Source organism: Dendrobates tinctorius, unplaced genomic scaffold, assembly GCF_039654945.1.
Source record: "Dendrobates tinctorius isolate UK_male_01 unplaced genomic scaffold, ASM3965494v1 ptg000036l, whole genome shotgun sequence".
Taxonomy (NCBI): domain Eukaryota; kingdom Metazoa; phylum Chordata; class Amphibia; order Anura; family Dendrobatidae; genus Dendrobates; species Dendrobates tinctorius.
In genome coordinates, this window is record NW_027361704.1 from 16,379,347 (window position 1) to 16,399,783 (window position 20,437).

Here is a 20,437-nt window from a genome sequence, read left to right on the forward strand (position 1 = left end):
ATTGAAAAGGTCTTAGAAAGAACAGGAAATGTCAAAGTGGGTAAATTAACCCCCTCACTACCAACAGTAAGGTGACAGATATTACATCTGCCACAAGCAAAAGTCCCTAACAGACGTACCCCCCTATTTAAGCTAGAAACAGGTCTCTTGAAGTGACTATGGCACAAAGAATCCTTCAGGGATTGTGCCTTTCTGGCAATGAGGGTAGGTTGTGGTGCTATATGGGGTGCCAACTTGGGCTCGTCAACCAACATACCCCAATATTTGGTCAAGATGCCTCGTAAATCGTGCCAATGATTGTTATATGTTGTAACAAGACCCAAAGGCCTGTCAACTTTGGGGGATCGTGGACGTAGCAATTCAGCACGATTGACATCTCTGGCTGATTGGAAAGCACTAGAAATTACCTTATGTGGGTAACCCCTATCTTTGAAGCGTCTTGTCAAGTCATTGGCCTGTACCAAAAAATCCTGTTGACTGGAACAATTTCTTTTTAGATAGTAAAATTGTCCCTTTGGAATCCCATTTCTCAAATGTTTAGAATGGAAGCTTGAGTAATGTAAGATACTGTTGGTAGAAGTGGGTTTACGATAAAGGGTGATCTTGATAGATGACCCCTCAATAGCAAGTTTCAAATCCAAAAATTCAACAACAGAGCCTGCAAAGTTAGCTGTAAGATGAATATTTAGACCATTATCATTAAGTCTATCAACAAAGCTTTTGCATTCTTCCATGGGCCCCGACCATAATAAGAGAACGTCATCAATGTAACGCCACCATTTAAATACGTGATCTTTGAATTCAGATAACAGATAAACACAGGTAAACTCCCACCACCCGAGAAACAGGTTGGCATAGGATGGGGTACAGCGTGCACCCATCGCTGTACCAGAGACCTGCCTGTAGAATGCCCAATCGAATACAAAATAGTTCTTGTCCAAAATAAAGTGCAACAAGTCCACTAAGAATGAATCATGTTGGCGGTTGCCAGTAGTATGATGTTCCAAAAAGAAGGTAACCGCCAAATCATGTTGGATATTGGTGTACAAGGATTCAACATCCAGTGAAACTAAAAACGTATCAGGAGGGATAATCAAATCGTTTAACAAAACCAGAAGATGTGAAGTATCCTTCACATAGGAATTGAGGGTAGTAACCAAAGGCTGGAGAAAGAAATCAACATAAATGCAAGGTTTCTCAAAAATCCCACCAATACCCGACACGATGGGCCGACCAGGCGGATCCACAGTGGATTTGTGCACCTTAGGTAACATATAAAAGGTGGGAACTCTCGGGTGATGGGTAGTCAGAAATTCTGTATCTTTTTTACTCAAGACATTATGGATCTGAGCCATATTTAGAAGTTTGTCCAGTTTAGAATTAAAAACTGAGGTGGGATCAGATGAAGTTTCTGATAAAAATGGGAGTTACTAAGTTGTCTCTTAGCCTCCTTTATGTACTGATCCATGGGCCAGATGACAATATTGCCACCTTTGTCAGCTTCTCTTATCACTAGATCTTTATTATCACTAAGATCTTTTATGGCCCTCCTTTCGGATTTACTTATATTATTCAAACAGTCAGGTTTGACTCTAAGTTGCTGTATATCTCTACATACCGCATCAAAGAAAATCTGGACCACAGGAAACAACGAAAACTTGGGTGTTGCCTGGGAAGGTAGTCGTCCCGTAAAGCGTTTTATTGTAGAGGGATTTTCATTTTCTTCCAAAAGGTAAAGAAGATCTCTGAATGCTTGTCTATCCTCCATCGGCAAGGTATCCAAAATTGTGGGTTGATGATACAATAATTTGAAGGTGAGGTAACTTTGTCACATCCCCTTGATACGGCGCAGCAACTTGAGGGTAAGTTGTCTATTATTAATCTATCCAACTACAATTTGTCACAAACTGAGTATTCTATTCTCCAACGTGGACTGTCTTTTTGTCCCATGAATATGTTAGACAAGTTTGTCTTTGTCAAGGATTTATACTTGTTTTGTAGACAACTCACCTTCAAATTATTGTATCATCAACCCACAATTTTGGATACCTTGCCGATGGAGGATAGACAAGCATTCAGAGATCTTCTTTACCTTTTGGAAGAAAATGAAAATCCCTCTACAATAAAACGCTTTATGGGACGACTACCTTCCCAGGCAACACCCAAGTTTTCGTTGTTTCCTGTGGTCCAGATTTTCTTTGATGCGGTATGTAGAGATATACAGCAACTTAGAGTCAAACCTGACTGTTTGAATAATATAAGTAAATCCGAAAGGAGGGCCATAAAAGATCTTAGTGATAATAAAGATCTAGTGAAAAGAGAAGCTGACAAAGGTGGCAGTATTGTCATCTGGCCCATGGATCAGTACCTAAAGGAGGCTAAGAGACAACTTAGTAACTCCCATTTTTATCAGAAACTTCCATCTGATCCCACCTCAGTGTTTAGTTCTAAACTGGGCAAACTTCTAAATATGGCTCAGATCCATAATGTCTTGAGTAAAAAAGAAAGAGAATTTCTGACTACCCACGACCCGAGAGTTCCCACCTTTTATATGTTACCTAAGGTGCACAAGTCCACTGTGGATCCGCCTGGACGGCCCATCGTGTCGGGTATTGGTGGGATTTTTAAGAAACCTTGCATTTATGTTGATTTCTTTCTCCAGCCTTTGGTTACTACCCTCATTTCCTATGTGAAGGATACTTCACATCTTCTGGTTTTGTTAAACGATTTGATTATCCCTCCTGATACGTTTTTCGTTTCACTGGATGTTGAATCCTTGTACACCAATATCCGACACGATTTGGGTATCCAGGTGGTTACCTTCTTTTTGGAACATCGTACTACTGGCGACCGCCAACATGATTCATTCCTAGTGGACTTGTTGCACTTTATTTTGGACAAGAACTATTTTGTATTCGATCGGGCGTTTTACAGGCAGGTCTCTGGTACAGCGATGGGTGCATGCTGTACCCCATCCTATGCCAACCTGTATCTCGGGTGGTGGCAGTCGACCTGTGTTTATCCATTATCTGAATTCAAAGATCACGTATTTAAATGGTGGCGTTACATTGATGACGTTCTCTTATTATGGTCGGGGCCCATGGAAGAATGCAAAAGCTTTGTTGATAGACTTAATGATAATGGTCTAAATATTCATCTTACAGCTAACTTTGCAGGCTCTGTTATTGAATTATTGGATTTGAAACTTGCTATTGAGGGGTCATCTATCAAGACCACCCTTTATCGTAAACCGACTTCTACCAACAGTATCTTACATTACTCAAGCTTCCATCCGAAACATTTGAGAAATGGGATTCCAAATGGACAATTTTACCATCTAAAAAGAAATTGTTCCAGTCAACAGGATTTTTTGATACAGGCCAAGGACTTGACAAGACACTTCAAAGATAGGGGTTACCCACATAAGGTAATTTCTAGTGCTTTCCAATCAGCGAGAGATGTCAATCGTGCTGAATTGCTACGTCCACGATCCCCCAAAGTTGACAGGCCTTTGGGTCTTGTTACAACATATAACAATCATTGGCACAATTTACGAGGCATCTTGACCAAATATTGGGGTATGTTGGTTGACGAGCCCAAGTTGGCACCCCATATAGCACCACAACCTACCCTCATTGCCAGAAAGGCACAATCCCTGAAGGATTCTTTGTGCCATAGTCACTTCAAGAGACCTGTTTCTAGCTTAAATAGGGGGGTACGTCTGTTAGGGACTTTTGCTTGTGGCAGATGTAATATCTGTCACCTTACTGTTGGTAGTGAGGGGGTTAATTTACCCACTTTGACCTTTCCTGTTCTTTCTAAGACCTTTTCAATTGCAGGTCCAAAAATCTGATATATGCCTTGTTTTGCCAATGCCTGAAAATCTATTTGGGACAAACCACACAAGAACTTAGAAAGAGGATCCAACAACACCTCTCGAACATTAATACAGCGAAAACTGACCGTGAAAAAGGTAAACCCCTAACCTCAATGGCTATGCATTTTCTGCGTGAACATCAGGGTTGTAGCACTGGTATGAGGGTTATGGGATTGGAAGCTGTACAGACTAATATTAGAGGGGGGAACATCTCGTTGGAATTGTTGAAACGTGAATATAGGTGGATTTTCCATCTTCGGAGTCATTCTCCTTTAGGATTAAATGAAGACCTTTTATTTACTGGGTACTACAAACAGATTTGAATTAGCTCGCTTTTTAAGCTTTGCTTCTTTCTGCAGATTTCGGACACAACGATTTAAAGTTTAATCACCTTGGATTTCATCGTCTTTACAGCATACCCTGGATCTCTTCGCTTCAATCTAGATGTGTCGCACCTCCCAGTGATCTCCGGATAAAGTTCTTTTGTGGACTTCCTGCAACTGGATTTTTGCCTTTATTATGTCATGGACTCTCCTTGAAGAATTTTGCTCATGACTTCAATATGTCTTTACTTGGATGCCCTGTTATGAGCGTGTTACCTGTTTATTTGGAGATTTATATCTCCTTATTTTTATTGTATATTGCGTTATCACCTCAGTTACCATGGATTGCCCTGCACTACAATATTAGTATTCTTTCTAACCTATATTTGTCTATCCAAGTGTTGGTATGGGGGTGAGCTTGTGGAGATCCTCGATTCCATAGCTGGCTGATGCCGGTTTGGAATCGGTGCTATGGTCCATTTTGATTCATTTTCCCTGGATTTCCTTTCTAGGCTAGACCTCTTAGTGTATCTTTGTCTGGGAAACATGCTATTAGGGTGTGCTTACATGGTTTTGGCCCCTTTTCTTGGTGACTTCGCATTTGGTAACATCAACAATATCATATTGTGTGTATTTATGGCACATTTCTATTTAATATATTCAAACAGAACTTTATTTTTTGTTTTATATGGTACAATGTCAGTTAAAATAAGAGCTGTTCTCCATAAAGATCATTGATCGGGCTATACAGCTGGCAACAGCTTTTGACTGTGCCTTGTTGTACACTTAATGCCTTATTTACGGCTTGTATACCAACTATGTACTCATTGTTACGAGGATCTTTGGTAAAGATGGGGAGTTTGTGGAGTTGCATCATCTATTATACATAGCATCTATTTAATAATTATTTTGCTATAAGACATCTCTGTCTTATTTGAAGTGTACACCTTGATAATAAAAAGTACATATTCTCCTTGGCTCTATGTGTGGTATCCCTTCAGCCAAAACTTTTGGTGACCCATACCAGGAATATTCTGTGATCATTTAATTTGTTGTGGTGCCTTGTGCAACTGCAATTTGTATGTCTCTTTTTGCTAATATTGTTCACATTTGTAGTCTTCTGATGTGAGATCAATATCAATTTCAGTGTCATTAGTGACTGTGGTAATTATTTCTTTTGTGTTCGCGTTGGGATACAAACTCTTTAAATCTGGCGCACGGTTTCTGGTCCATTTTGTACAATGCGCAGCATTGAATAAAATTTCTATTGATATATGTCTATTTCATAAGCGCACTAAGCAATACCCATATATGTTCCTATTCTATTGAGGATGTCATTTTTTGGGTCTAATAATGTGCCCTTTTTTCATCTTTGAAGGGACGGTAGGCAGGCATATTTTATTGAATTTTTCTATCTTTACTTTATTATGTGCGCGCCTATGACTATTTGAATTTAAATATGCTCAGCAGCAGCACTACTTGCAATTAAAGCGGCTATTTTCTGCGCTCTAGCGCATGAGTGTTGGGCCAAGCTTCCCAGCTTTAATTAACCAGTGCATTACATCACTCACTGCTTGAATATGCAATATCTGTTTGAATTTACATGTCTGACTGTAGCGCATGCGCATTGATAATTACCTGCACCAGAGTGACTTGAAGCAATAGTGTCATCGCCTGTGTTGCAATTATTTTCGTTGTATCTGCGTTTGGGGAATTGCTTTCCTTTGAAGCTCTAATGCATTAGCGCATTTCCATCTTTTAATATGCAGTATCTGATTATGAAGTCCCTCTTTTGTAGTCGGTATCTTATATGCGCAATGAGTACCTTGCATGTCTACTCAATATTTTTATTATTATATGTCTTGTTTACATTATACTATCATCTGTTCCTTTTCGGGAGATAATAAGCTTATTTGTCTGTATCTTTTCTATTGGATTATATTACGTGCGCGCTGGATTATTCAAAGTATTAGCGTCTATAGTTACTGTGACTACTCTCCCTGCACCTGCGCAGTGGTGAATTGCTATGTCACACACGTCTAATGAATCAGCGCGTTATATTCGTAGGAGAATTGGATCACTCTTAATGCTAGCATCTTTTGGTTACTGCGACAACCATCTTTCCTGCGCATGCGCAGTATGATTTGCCATGTCGGGCACTTCTAATGAACTTACGTGCACTCACCCGGAAGTAATGGTGTGTCACGGGTCATGCCTCTGGTCTCCGTCTGACGGCGCATCCTCGTGTTTTCATCCAATGCGGCCGATCAGGTAACTTGCCACAGCTGCAATCTATTATGCCTTATTATAGAATATATTTATAGGACTTCCATTGAACATACTCTCCAGCCCCTGACGAAGCCACCTTGCGGTGGTGACACACGTCGGACACTCCACAAGCTCCCACATGTAAATGTATGTTACCAGGATAGTCCGGGCAGGACTTTTTTCTCACTTCTATTTGAGTACATTGCATCTCTATTTTTAGGTGACGCGGGGTATGGTCTCCATTTACCTTGGATTTATTTCAGCCTGTCCTTAATGTCTATCTGCACTGTTGCTGTATTGCCGGATATGGCTTGAGTTTATTAGGACCACGGTTCACTTATTGGTATGGAGAAAACTATAGGTTATTTTCCTATATTGTGAATATTTCAACTAATTCTTTGGTCACTCTTCAGGGCATTTTGAGGTATTTATGCAAATTGTGCATCATAGATTCCATTGCCCACTATCTGTTTTATATATATTTCAGATGCCTTTTCACACCGCTATAGTACTGTGATGTGTTCATTCTCATGGGCAAACGATTATTATTACTGCTGCTACAGATAGGGGATGGTGATATTAACAATAATCTGATCTATGTATTTCTATTAGTGTACCATATGCATTTATAATTATTGTTCATTGCTTGTCACTCCTATTGCTCATATATTACGTTGAACTGTTCAGCCACTTTCTTAGTCGTGGGGGATGTCTTGTTGGCTTTATTATGAGCCTTGTGTATGCCTTGTCATGTTTTATTACTTTTAAGTGTTTTTAGATGGTGTTGTTTATGGTTGTCCAATAAAATTTACTATATTTTCTGGTGATCCCTGCTTTTCTTTGGTCGCTAGCTTTTCTACTTTTTTCCAGTGTATGTCTTTACTGACTGCACGGGTATCCCTAATTCTTATTTAGTAGTGCCCTCCTTGGTCTCATTATTGTATAACAGAAACACGTCACCACTTCTGTATTTCTCACCCACTCCTGCGTTTAGCTTACAAATACTGATGTAGAATACTGAATGTGTGAATGAGACCTAATCATCACATTTTCAGTCTCTCTCAGTCCATTAAAAATGAACAGTACATGGATGGCATCCGAATGCAGTCTGATATTGTTCATTGACCTATAGATTTGCATTTCTGAGTTTAATCCGTGGTTTGCATCATTTTGGTTCGGAACACTCAGTTAGTAGAAATACATGGCCATCTCTCATCTTTTAAGTGGGAGAACTTCCACAATTGGTGGCTGACTAAATACTTTTGTCCCCACTGTGTAATAAATCAGAAATCCTTTTATTCTCGCTCTTTATCATACAATTCTGTATTGTCGTTTGGTGCTGTGTTCTGCCCAGATGCACCTGTTATGCTTTGTGTGTTGTTACAAATTGCAAGGGTTGTGGGTAAAATAGGTTTGGTCCTTAGGGATTTAAGTGCATTGTAAATATTGTTTTTTTATGCAGAAAGTTGGCTGTGACAAAGTGATTGGGTCAACAAAGAAAGAAGACAAGTGTGGAGTATGTGGCGGTGATAATTCACATTGTAAAATTGTGAAAGGAACATTTACAAGAACACCTAAGAAGCAAGGTAGATGAAATGTTATATTGTTATTCTCTAGATGCATATCTGCTCTTTCGTAAAAATAATGAAAATATTATATTACCATAAAGAATGCTCTCATCAGCTGCTAAAGAAAGTTATTCCAATTTTAGCAAACAAGTGCCATTCCATAGCAAGAAGCTATAACATTGTAGTAATAATGGTATTATTCACCTTTATCTACACATCACCAGCACTTTACAATTCAGAAGGAACATGGACAAACACAGACATTACAGAGTATTCAATTATTTAAAGGGGTTGTCCGGTCCAAACCGATAGTCTGCAGTCACTCTGTGTGACTGCATACGTAGGAATCCCCCTGGAGCACGCACTATGCACTGCAGGGATTTGCTGGTTTCTGTCAACATAGCCTTACGTGGGCTGGTAGATAAAATGACACCATTTTTCAAAATCCAAAATGGAAGAACAATCTGAGTGCTGTAAAATCGGGAAACAACATTTCATCAATTTTTTTTTTTACTTTATGGTGTCCATTAACAGTAAAAATAACTTTGCAACATTTTCTGAGACCTGTAAGCTTTTATATTTCCAATTATTGAAGTGCAGCTGCAAACCAACAGTAATTCTGGGTGTCAATTTTTTTCTTCTCTTTACACCATATGGGTTAAAAAAAAAACATGTTTTTATTTCTTCATTTGTAAACTGGGAAATGTGAATTATGATTTTTTTTTCATATTTTTAAAACTTTTTTTATTGTTTACTAAGTTTTGTTTTCTTCTTAGGAAACTTAAACTTGGTATGAGCTGATTACTTGTTCAAAATGCTGCATCAGTGCTGTATTCCAGTATTTAGTAAGAATGACATTTAGCCATGACACCCAGCCATAGGCAGTGATAACCATGATGGCAGCGTCAGGACCTTCTGCATGTCCCCGGCTGTCATAACCATTCCACTCCACCCGTAATCATGTTGTGAGGAAGAGGGCAATGCCACTATGAGTGGCAGTATAATCGATCCAATGCAGTCATGCCACAGCATTGCTGTATACAGCAGAAATCACAGTGTGCTTTGAAGCTCGGCCTCAGGCTTCCGTAATGACGAGCATTGTGGTCTTCAACAGATCCGCTGCTGTCATTACAACCTATTGGCAACCTGCAATTAATTCACTGGCGTTTCGATGAGTGCATGGAATGACTGCCCTATGCCAGCTCCTGTTAAATGCCACTGTCAAAGATTATGAAGTCATTACTGACGTTAATATGGCAGTACTCGTGCATTTCATGGAATCCCGGTACATATGTGTAGACCCTTATTACTGTATTTAAATTGTACTTTTTAAAGAGAAAGCCCTTATTAGTCTCAAATTTACTAACTATCAATATGATAAGGAATATAAACAGTAAAAAAGGGAACCTGTCAGGTCCCCCTTGCCCCCAGAAACACCAGCAGTTGCATCTGCATATGTAGACACCCTGCCTTAGAGTCCCTGTGTTATATTACACACATAAACAGATCTTTAGTAAAATTATTTCGAAAGTCCATTTGTAGTGACCCAGTCCAGAGTGTGTCTGTCCCTTTAAGTAATACTGAATTGTGAGTAGCTTCTGTACACTACTGCTCACTCTCTAACTGGCTCTCTACATTATTTGTGAGCTGTAATTCTCCATTTCTAGTCACCTTCATTTTAGATGCAATGCATTTCTTGTTTGCTGTGTTCTGTCGCCATCTAATGGTGAAAGTGTATAATGACTGAATTATTGTTTTGTAAGGATCTGAGATGTGAATTCAGTCTCCTATTGGCCAGCTCCTAGTTACATGGTCAATAGGAGGAGCTGTTTTTCCAGGCAAGTCTAGAATGTTCTTTAGTTAGAGGGATGCCTTCAGGGAGAGGATAACACACATGGAGGATGTTTTTACCTCAAGATCTCCTGCAGGCATAAAAGCCTAAGTTCCCTCTAACCTGTACAGACATCATTATATTTCTGACAGGATTCACCACATTTAAAGTATTGCTGACAGGATTCACATCTAAAGAATTGCTGACAGAATTCACCACATCTAGTCTTTATGACAGGATTCACCACAGTTTCTACATTCGCCTCTAAGTACTTGTGCACGTGCCGTGACACACTGTGGAGCTAACCCCAAGTACAGGTCTGTAACCTCTAACTGCTGCGTCTACCTCCCTCTGTAAAATACCAAAAGACACTGTCCAGTGCTCTTAAACCTCCAGACCCCAATCACATCTCAGCATCTAAGTGTGATCTGTAATTGCCATGGACTACCCATGAGAGACTGTTCCTTATTTGTTTCAAGTTATAATTCCCATTCCTGCTGAAGTAAAAGCAACTGTTATCCCCGAGACCGGTGTGTGTCATAATTCCTTCAGCTGCAGACACCGTGTGGGAGTGGATAGCAGGGAACGTTCAGCCTGGTCATTACACATTTATGATATGTAGATGAAGCCATTGACTAGTGGATGGGGTGTTAGTGTCCCCAAACTAATCGGCCCACTAAGCATGTGATCATGCCCCTGTGGGTGTGATAACATAACTTATAAGCACCAGAGACATCGCAAGCACTATACTTACCTCGCACATGCCTGCAGCTTCTTCTCTGCCCATCATTGATCCTCTGAAGCCGAGTGTATGTGTCCCAGCTTCAGAGAGATGCACAGGGACTGTTAGGCAGTGAAGTAATCGCAAGTTGCCAATAGGTTACTGTGACAGCAGTGGATCTGGTGAAAACCCCCATGCTCTTCATTACAGAGCTCCTCTGGAACCCCCAGCCTGTGGCCGCGCTTCAAAGGACACTGTGATTTTTTCTATATACAGCGATGCTGTGGCATAGCTACATAGAGCACAAGCGATCAGACAATTGCAGCTTCTAGTTCCCAAAGGGAAAAAAAGGTGGTGAGGGGGGAATTATGTTTTTAAATGTATGAAAAAAATTAAAAGAAGCATAAGTTCAACTCAACTCTCTTTTCCCCATTAAAAATAAAAGTTAATAAAAAATTCACATATTTGATGTCACTGCTTTCAGAAAAGTCCAATCGATCGAAATACACAAATACTTAACCCAATTGGTAAAAAACCGTAAACCGAAAAAAAAAATTCAAGAATGCTAACATTAGTTGTTTTTTGGTTCCTTCAATTCCACAAAAATTGCAGTAACAAGCGATCAAAAAGTAACATCTATCCCAAAATGGTATCTTTTTTTACCACAAGATGTACACCGTAAAAACAATTCCTAAAAAAAACTATTTCAGAAAGACGTTTTTCTCATAATTTCTCCTTACTTTTAATTTGTTTTCCATTTCTAGTACACTATGTGGTCATGGTGTCATTCAAAAGGACTCGTCCCACAAAAAACAAGCCTCATATGTTTATGTGGACAAAAAAAGTAAGATTTAGGGCTCTAGGAAGAAGGGGAGGAAAAAATGGAAATGGGTCCCGTTGTGAAGTGCTTAAAAAACAGTATCGTTGGAACAACTGCAGATTTGAAACACCCGCTCTCCCAGGGAATGTACCCTATAAAGTGTTTTTTTTTGCTAAAAACATAATTATTCATAAAATTAATACTCATTAAAACTAATCCTCAGACTTAATTGAGGATCCCAGCTCATCCATTATGACACTACAACAGATTCTATGTTATTTGGCTGTTCTTAATAAAGATATTAGATAACTAATATTTTCGGTATGCACCTTCTTATGTGCCCTCACTTTCCAGGTCTGATTGCACTGCCTTTCTACTAGGTAATGTTGATTTTGTTTTGTTACAGGTTACATTAGGATATTTGAAATTCCAGCTGGCGCACGGCATTTACTAATTCAAGAAACCGAATCATCTACCCATTATATTGGTAAATAGCAAAATACAGAAAACGCTGTATTCTAAAATCCTATACGGAGAGGCGAATCTACCTGTAGGCAAAGTTGGGCCGTGTCTATGGCCGCCCATGGGAGAAAGGGGCCTGCCAATCAATAAGTCATAGGAATACACATCTGCTTATTGTGTAACACTAACATGACCTCAGGCGTGATTGCCCCATAATGCCTTGCTACTATTACATAGTATAGCGCAGCCAATCTGGATGGGCTATCAGGCTGTACAAAGTCTGTCAGCAGGATTTCATCCCGATCTGTATATGTAGCTCTTTTAGAGACATTACGTGGACAGTCCGTTCCTCCATTACTGAGAAATCACTGTTTGAGGATGAAGAATTATTGTAGATTTTAAGCCTTTGTCACTCCAGCTCTATTCGACACCCAGCGCCGCCTTCTCATGCTTCCTTTCTGTACACATACCTACCTAGCATTTCTTATTACATCCTTTTGGCAAGGGGACAGTAACTCGGGTTGCCAAAAGTTCATTTTAATGTTGTACAAATTGTTAAAGAAAATTGCTCTGGATGGGATAGTTTAAAATAAAAAATAAAAAACACATCACGGCCAAAAATGTGGAAGTCGCCAGCAATCTCTTTACTATCGGTATTCGCAGTGATACTGAGAAACGCAGACGAAATTTGGCTTCCCTTACCTCTGGCAAGTGTATTTGCCAGGGAAAAGCAGAAAACATGATCTATAATATAACGCTGGATGTGTCCTTCTGTAAGAAGCCTGCATAGACTGTGCCTGCGCTGTGTGGCCAGTCAGAATACATCCAGCGTTAATACACCGGGAGGAGGATGAGGCGATCTCCAGATGCTATGAGGGCATACTGCATATATTGCTAAGTCAAAACACATGGTTAAGTGGGAAGAAGATATGAATATATGTTTTTTGCCTGATTCATGGAAACAAGCAATTAAAATAACAAATAAATCAAATGTAAATGCTAATATTCATGATAATTATTTTAAAGTCTTATCTTGTTGGTTATATACACCTGTCAGATTAAAGCAGATTTTTAAGGACGGGTGGGACTTGTGCTGGAGGAACTGTTCTCAAAAAGCTAGCATATTACACATTTTGTGATCATGTCCTAAAATAATTGACCTGTGGAAAGAAGTTGCTAATTTATTGAGCAACTAGCTGAAGAGCCCGGAGTTGCCCGGGCATAGTAACAAACTGCGGTTAGTTATAACAAATTATAATGATTATATTGCACATAAAAACATTTCACATCATATATTCAACACTACAGATTTGCAATACAAATTAACTAAATGATTACCCAAGTACTGATACACCTCATGGTTCTGCTTTTTACACAGCCTCCTCCTGCACCTCACACTCCTCCTTTTACTATCAGCCACAGGAGATTTATAGTATAGTAGTATAAGCCACAGGAGATATATAGTATAGTAGTATCATCCACAGGGAATATATAGTATAGTAGTATAAGCCACAGGGGATATATACTGTCCCGCGCTCTCCCTCCGCAACTCCGCTCTCCAGTCGCCGTCCCGCTCTCTCCCTCTGAAGTCCAGCTCTCCTGCCATCCCGCATTCTCCCTCAGTAACCCCGCTATCCTTCCACCGTCCCGCTCTCTCCCTCCACAGCCCCTGTCTCCACTGGCTGTCCTGCTCTCTCCCTCAGTAGCCCCGCTTTGGCTCCGCTACCCCGCTATCTCCCTCCTCAGTTCCACTCTCCAATTGCCATCCTGAATTCTCCCTCCACAGCCCCGCTCTCTCCCTCAGCAGCCCCTGTCTCCACTGGCCATGCCGCTCTCTCCCTCCGCAGCTTCGCTCTCCGCTCACCATCCCGCTCGCTCCCTCCGCAGTCCCTGTCTCCACTGGCCATCCCGCTATCTCCCTCAGCAGCCAAGCTCTCCACCTGTGTTCCACTCTCTCCCTTAACAGCTCCGCTCTCTACCCACCATGATGCTCTCTCCTTCCGCAGCCCCGCTCTCCACCCGCCATCCCGCTCTCTCCCTCCAGAGCCCCGCTTTCTCCCTCCACAGCCCTGCTCTCTCCCTCCACAGCCCCACTCTCCATGCCCCCGTCCCTCTCTATCCCTCCGTAGCCCCACTCTCCATTCATGTCCCATTCTCTTCCTCGCAGTTCCGCTCTTCACCCACCAGTGAGCGGGGCTATGTGGAGTGGATGTGGCTTGATACATACACACACACATACATACACTCAGCTTTATATATATATATATTTAGATATTAACAACACTATTGTTGAATTGTCTCCTCAACTGGTTTTGTTCTCGCTCGATTAAAATCGACTCCCCCAAAATTAAATATCTCCCAATCCATCTATTTGAGTTTGATCCATGAGTATGATCAAAAGCAGACAAGTCTCCTTTTTTGCCAGCCCCTCAATAAAGAGCTACATAGAACATGTGCCCACTATAGACTACCAATAGAAAACATGGATAGATCACGTGCGTTAAAAATGGACATCTGAATTAGCCATCAGGCTTTATCCAATTTTTTTTCTTAATAGAACAGTCCCTTTATAATTACAAAGGGCTTCATATGTTTGGGGGATTTTTCTGGACTGTGTATTTTAAGAATAAATGGAGACATTTCTCTTGATCACACTCCCCAATGTAAGTTTATTTGTCCATGAAAATCTAGACTCGCACATAGGTCCCATCAGTTTTTCATCCATGTGCTATCCATTTGGGGAGGAGAAGCTTGTAATATTTTTTAAGACATATAAGCAGAACTCAAGAAACACTGATTATAAAAACTGACAAACCACCAAACTCGCATGAAAATCTTGGTCGAACAGACTGATGGAAATAGGTCAGTTTTTTGGGGGTTTTCTTTTAGGTTTGATTTTAAAAAATACCATGTACAATGAGGCCTTAAACAATAGAAATATTTTACAGTTTCCCAGAGACTCGCATGTCTATGTAAATTTCAGAGAAATTGACTGTGCAAGTAGTGTAGGTTGTTGAAGATCAAGTAACTAAAGGGTTTTCCAACCCCTAAAGGCTGGCATATCGCTAAGATAAGAGATGAGAGAACCCTTTTACTATGAATTGGAAAAGAAGGTGCTTCCCAATATGTTGTAATGAGACCTATCCGATGATCAGCGATTAACCTTGGAGAAAGATTTCATATAGTTCTATTACTACTTTGTTCAGGAAATGTCTAGTTTCTTTGTATTTCAGGATTAATATTGTCGCATTGGATAATACCCAGAAACAAAATTGTCAACTTGACAAACACATAACACAATGATGTGTGAGATGTGTGCGCTGTATTTGGCAGAGCGCCACAACAGGCTTAGTAGTAATTTTCTATTTACTTTCTATGTCTAGCAATCCGAAATCAGGCAACTGGAAAGTTCATTTTAAATGATGAAAATGAGAGTCTACAGGACTCAAAAGAGTTTGTGAAAATGGGCATTGAATGGGAATATCGGAATGATGAAAACCGAGAAACAATCCAGACTATGGGACCTTTGAGGAATCCAATTGTAATCCTTGTAAGTCCTGTAATGTTATTTTTTTTCTTAGTAGCATGCAGATATTCATGTTATGTGGAACTTGTCACTAGGGTTTTGTCTCCTAGTCTGAGAGCAGCATAATATAGGGGCAAAGACCCAGATTCCAGCAATGTGCCAGTTACTGCGCTGGTTGCTCTAGTACTGATTAAATCCATTTTATCAGCAGGAGATTATCATTAGTGGACTAGTTAACCTGCTGATATTCATGAGCTCTGTATAGCTCACCATTGATTGGACATTTTCTGCATATGTGAAATGTACATAGCAAACTGCCAATCAGTGGTGTGGGCGGAGTTATACAGAGCTCAGAATTCAGGGATATGCAGAAGATAAAAATAGTGATTTTATCAAAACTGCTGCAACCAGCCCTGTAAGTGATACATTGCTGGAATTAGCATCTCTGCTTCTATATCATGCTGCTCTGACAGATGTCTCTGTACAGTGCACATTTTTGTTTACCAGCCTCACAAATGACTGAGAAGCTGATCTCCATATTGATCTCCATTTGGTTAATTACATCCTATGCATGTGTTTAGTGTACTCATTGGCATTTTTTCTAGTGTACACTCTAAACTGCATTCTGCATCATGAGTTATCATATATATCATGGATTAATAGGCTGTGACAGGGAATGATAATATACAAATTACTGTGCAATGTTATGGGGTTCTTATAAACCAATTCATAGTGTATAAATCTGCATCTGATTCTTGGCATGTTGTTGATTTTTAATCCCTTCCGGACATTCTTTATATATATATATATATGGTGCTGCTGGCAAAGCACCGTATGGCACAGTATCTGAGACCTCTCTACCATTATTATCAGCTGCATACTACAGTTGATACTCTGCGTCAATGGTTTGAATGGTGCTAGCACTATTCATAGTTTCATTTACATGGTTGACTAAAGTAGGGGGCTCACTTTTTATTCAATCAGCACTAGAGATGAGCGACTTTGCCTTTTTTAGGGTCGAGTCGGGTTTAATGAAACCCGACTTTCTCAAAAGTCAGGTCGAACGAAATCGACCGACTATAGGGAAAAGTTGGAGGCCGACTGAAACACGAAACCCAATGCAAGTCAATGGGGAAGCAAAGTCAGCAGGGAGTGGAGGACAGGACACACCCCTACAGTGCCCATTTCAATGCCAAAAACATCAATTCTTATTACTGAAGCTTGTCAACCTTAATTTACTTCATAATAATAGTTACGCATTGAAAACTGGGGGTTATTTGGCTAAAGTTGTGGGGGGAGTAGGGCTGGCTCCAGGTTTTCGTGTGCCCTAGGCCAAAGAGTGTCAGTGATCCCCTTTAACACATACCACAACTCATGATGCTCCGATACGGCACAGAAATATAGGTATAGTACAGTGACAAATACTTCACTGCTTACATGACATGACTGATCTATTTTAAATTGTACTATAGCTCAAAAAAAGGACAGTATATTATTCCATACAGTATTATGGCCACCACATTGTGCGCCATACAGAATAATGAGCCCCATATATTTCTCCATACAGAATAATTGGCCACATATAGTGTTCCATACAGTATATGATGAGCTCCACATAATGGTACAGTATATGATGGTCCCCATGGACGATGCTCCAGTGTGTTATGGGCCCAAATAATGCTCCACATATAATGGGCTCCATTTCTAATGCTCCAGTGTATAATAGGCCACATAAATGCTGCTCTTTGTCTGATGTCCCCAATCTGGAATGCTCCAGTATATGATGGGCCTCATGGATGATGCTCCAGTGTATGATGCTCCATATATAATGGGCCCCATTTCTAATGCTCCAGTGTATCATGTGCCCCATAGATGCTGCTCCAGTGTCTGATCTTCCCCATTTGGAATGCTCCAGTATATGATGGGCATCATGGATGATGCTCCAGTGTATGATGGGCCCTAATAATGCTCCATATATAATGGGCTCCATTTCTAATGCTCCAGTGTCTAATGGGCCCCAAAAATGCTGCTCCAGTGTCTGATGCCCCCATTTGGAGTGCTCCAGTGTATGATGGGCCTCATGGATGATGTTCCAGTGTCTTATGGGCCCTAATAATGCTCCATATACAATGGGCCCCATTTCTAATGCTCCAGTGTCTAATGTGCCCCATAGATGCTGCTCCAGTGTCTGATCTGCCCTATTTGGAATGCTCCAGTATATGATGGGCCTCATGGATGATGCTCCAGTGTCAGATGTCCCCCATTTGGAATGCTCCAGTATATGATGGGCCCCAAAAAATGCTGCTCCTGTTTCTGATCTGCCCCATTTAGAATGCTCCAGTATATGATGGACCTCATGGATGATGCTCCAGTGTCAGATGTCACCCATTTTGAATGCTCCAGTATATGATGGGCCCTATTTTTAATTAACCCAGGCATGGTATGTGAAAAGAGCTCCATGGAGTAATCTGAAGTGTGTGCTTCCGCATCCTTCACTTTTGGTGTGGATGAAGGACACAAGGAAAGTGGTTGCTCCTGACCAGAAGCCTGCACTTACGACTCAGTGCTTGCATTTTTTTAAACTTCAGAAGAGGCGATAGAGCTAGAGGCTGTTTCAGCAATGTAAGCCAAAAACAGTTCCTGATGCTCCGGCTTTAAAAGCAGTCTACCTACTCCCAGAAAACGGAGCCTAACAGGCCTTCCAGAGCTACACCATGACGCAGGCTCAACACCTCCTGCCTTAGCTGCTATTGTGTTTATGGCACTATCAGCAGATGCACCACCACCACCATCAGTACCAGGTGGCCCCCCATGCCCACGTCCATGTCCTCTTCCACCGTACTTCCTCGTGTTTTAGAAAATGGACCCAAAATACCAGCAGATATATGGTACTGTATCAGAAGCGTACAGCTCTACAAAGTCTAGGGATAACAGTAAATCTCCGTATAAATTTTATGAGTCATACACAGACGCTCACAGGCTCAGTATGGATTACCCAATAAAATTAAAAGGTGAAAAAGGGTACAGTATCACCAGATACAAGGTATATATATTATAGTGTAAATATTCTGAATTTCCGTATACATTTCAGGAGGCAGACAAAAACGCTCTCAGGCCCAGTATGGATTACACAAGAATATGAAAAGCTGTAAATGGGTAATGTAACACAAGCGTACAGCTGTATACAGTGTTGGACAAATTTGAAATCTCGGTATATATTTCCGGAGTCACCCTCAGACGCTCACTCAGTCTGGGTTTAACCATAATAAAAAATGTTGTAAAAAAGGTACTGGATAACAAGATAGCAAGTATATACAGTATATTATAGGGTACAATTGAAATCTCCGTATACATAGTCCCGTAGTCAGTCTCAGACGCTTACTCAGTATGGATTTGACTGTAATACTAAATGTCGAACAAAGGTACTGTATAACAAGATGCAAGCTGTATCGAGTATGGCGTAAAAATTGGTATCTCCGATTCACCGTATATATAGAAGGCACAAACCACACATGCTCACTCACTATGGATGATACCGTAATGCAAAATTTGGAACAAAGGTGCTGTATCAGCACATACCAGGTGTATCCAGTCTAGGGGTAATTGTAAATTTCCGTCTATACTTCCGGAGTCAGACACAGACACTCACAGGCTCAGTATGTATTACACCAGAATTTAACAAGTAGAAAAAGGGAAAGGTAGTCGAAGCGTACACCAATATACAGTGTTTTGGTACTTTTAAATCTTCGTATATATTTCAATCTCAGTAAGGCAGTCCAGACTCTCCGCTACTGGAAACTACATGGATACAAGTACAGATGGAAAGTCGAGTGTTAGCAGAAATTTGGGAATTACTCGTCATGGGAAAACCTCCCGGTAGATGTTGCAGAGGCGATACAGACCCTCAATTACTGTGTCTGTGGAGACAGCGAAAACGGTTCTTTGTGAAGAAAGGATTGCTTTATCTCAGTAGTAAAATAGTAACATAGTTTTGAAGGCTGAATGAAGACCTTATGTCCATCTAGTTCAGCCTATTTTTAGTGCAGCTGTTCTGCATTGTTGATCCTGGGGAAGGCAAAAAAACCCCACAGAGTAGAAGCCAATTTTCTCCATAGGGAAAAAAATTCCTTCCCCTAAGCTGGGTCAACCATCTACCTATAATATTATGTTATTCGTAACCACCTATACTGTTACAAGAAAAGCATCCATTCCTTTCTTAAATTCATTCAGTGAGTTGGACATCACCACTTCCTCAGGAAGAGAATTCCGGAGCCTCACTGCTCTTACCATGAAAAACCCTGTTCTATGTTGGTGCAGAAATTGTCTTTCCTCCAAACGAAGAGAATGCCCCCTTGGTCTTGTCACAGTCCTTGGTACAAACAGTTCATCGGAGAGATCTCTGTATTGCCCTCTAATATACTTGTACATATATTAGGTCTCCCCTAAGTCTTCTCTTTTCTAGAGTAAATAGACCTAATTTTGATAACCTTTCTGGGTATTGTAGTGAACCAACTCCATTTATCATTTTAGTAGCCCGCCTTTGAACCCTTTCAAGTTCAGTAATGTCTTTCTTGAGCACCGGCGTCCAAAATTGCACACAATACTCCAAGTGTGGTCTGACGAGTGATTTATATGGAGGGAGAATTATATTTTCATCTCGTGTCCCCAGACCTCTTCTAATGCATCCCATGAACTGTGAAAGGTGATCATAAAGCACCACTGCATCCGCTTGTACGTTGACATCCATTACAAATGGTAGCCATTGATCATCTGAAGGTAGAGGCCAGCAGGACAGGGCATAGCTACATCTTAACCATCATCGATCAATACACCAAATTTCTAGTGGCCATCCCTGTGAAGGATTTAACTGCCCAGACTACACAGCGGTGGAGCAGGGAGAGGTAAGTTTTGCAACTTGCAACTGCTGTGGCCATGACCAAGCAGGGGGGGCACACTCCTGGTCAACGGTACTGGCACAGGGCCCCTCATAGTACGCTGGTGTGTCTGACGGCGAGTGGGCCCCCCCACCGTCAGAGACACT

At 40.8% G+C, this 20,437-nt stretch overlaps 1 protein-coding gene across 4 annotated transcripts in view; it reads left to right on the forward strand.

Moving 5' to 3' along the window:
* Nucleotides 1-20,437, forward strand: part of LOC141087889 (A disintegrin and metalloproteinase with thrombospondin motifs 2-like) — an 851,362-nt gene that overhangs the window by 674,569 nt on the left and 156,356 nt on the right. For all 4 annotated transcript variants that reach the window (XM_073573740.1, XM_073573737.1, XM_073573739.1 and 1 more), the window contains 3 exons: nucleotides 7,931-8,054; nucleotides 11,815-11,895; nucleotides 15,254-15,420. In XM_073573740.1, coding sequence (XP_073429841.1) covers nucleotides 7,931-8,054; nucleotides 11,815-11,895; nucleotides 15,254-15,420 — 372 coding nt within the window. The remainder of the gene's footprint in view (nucleotides 1-7,930; nucleotides 8,055-11,814; nucleotides 11,896-15,253; nucleotides 15,421-20,437) is intronic.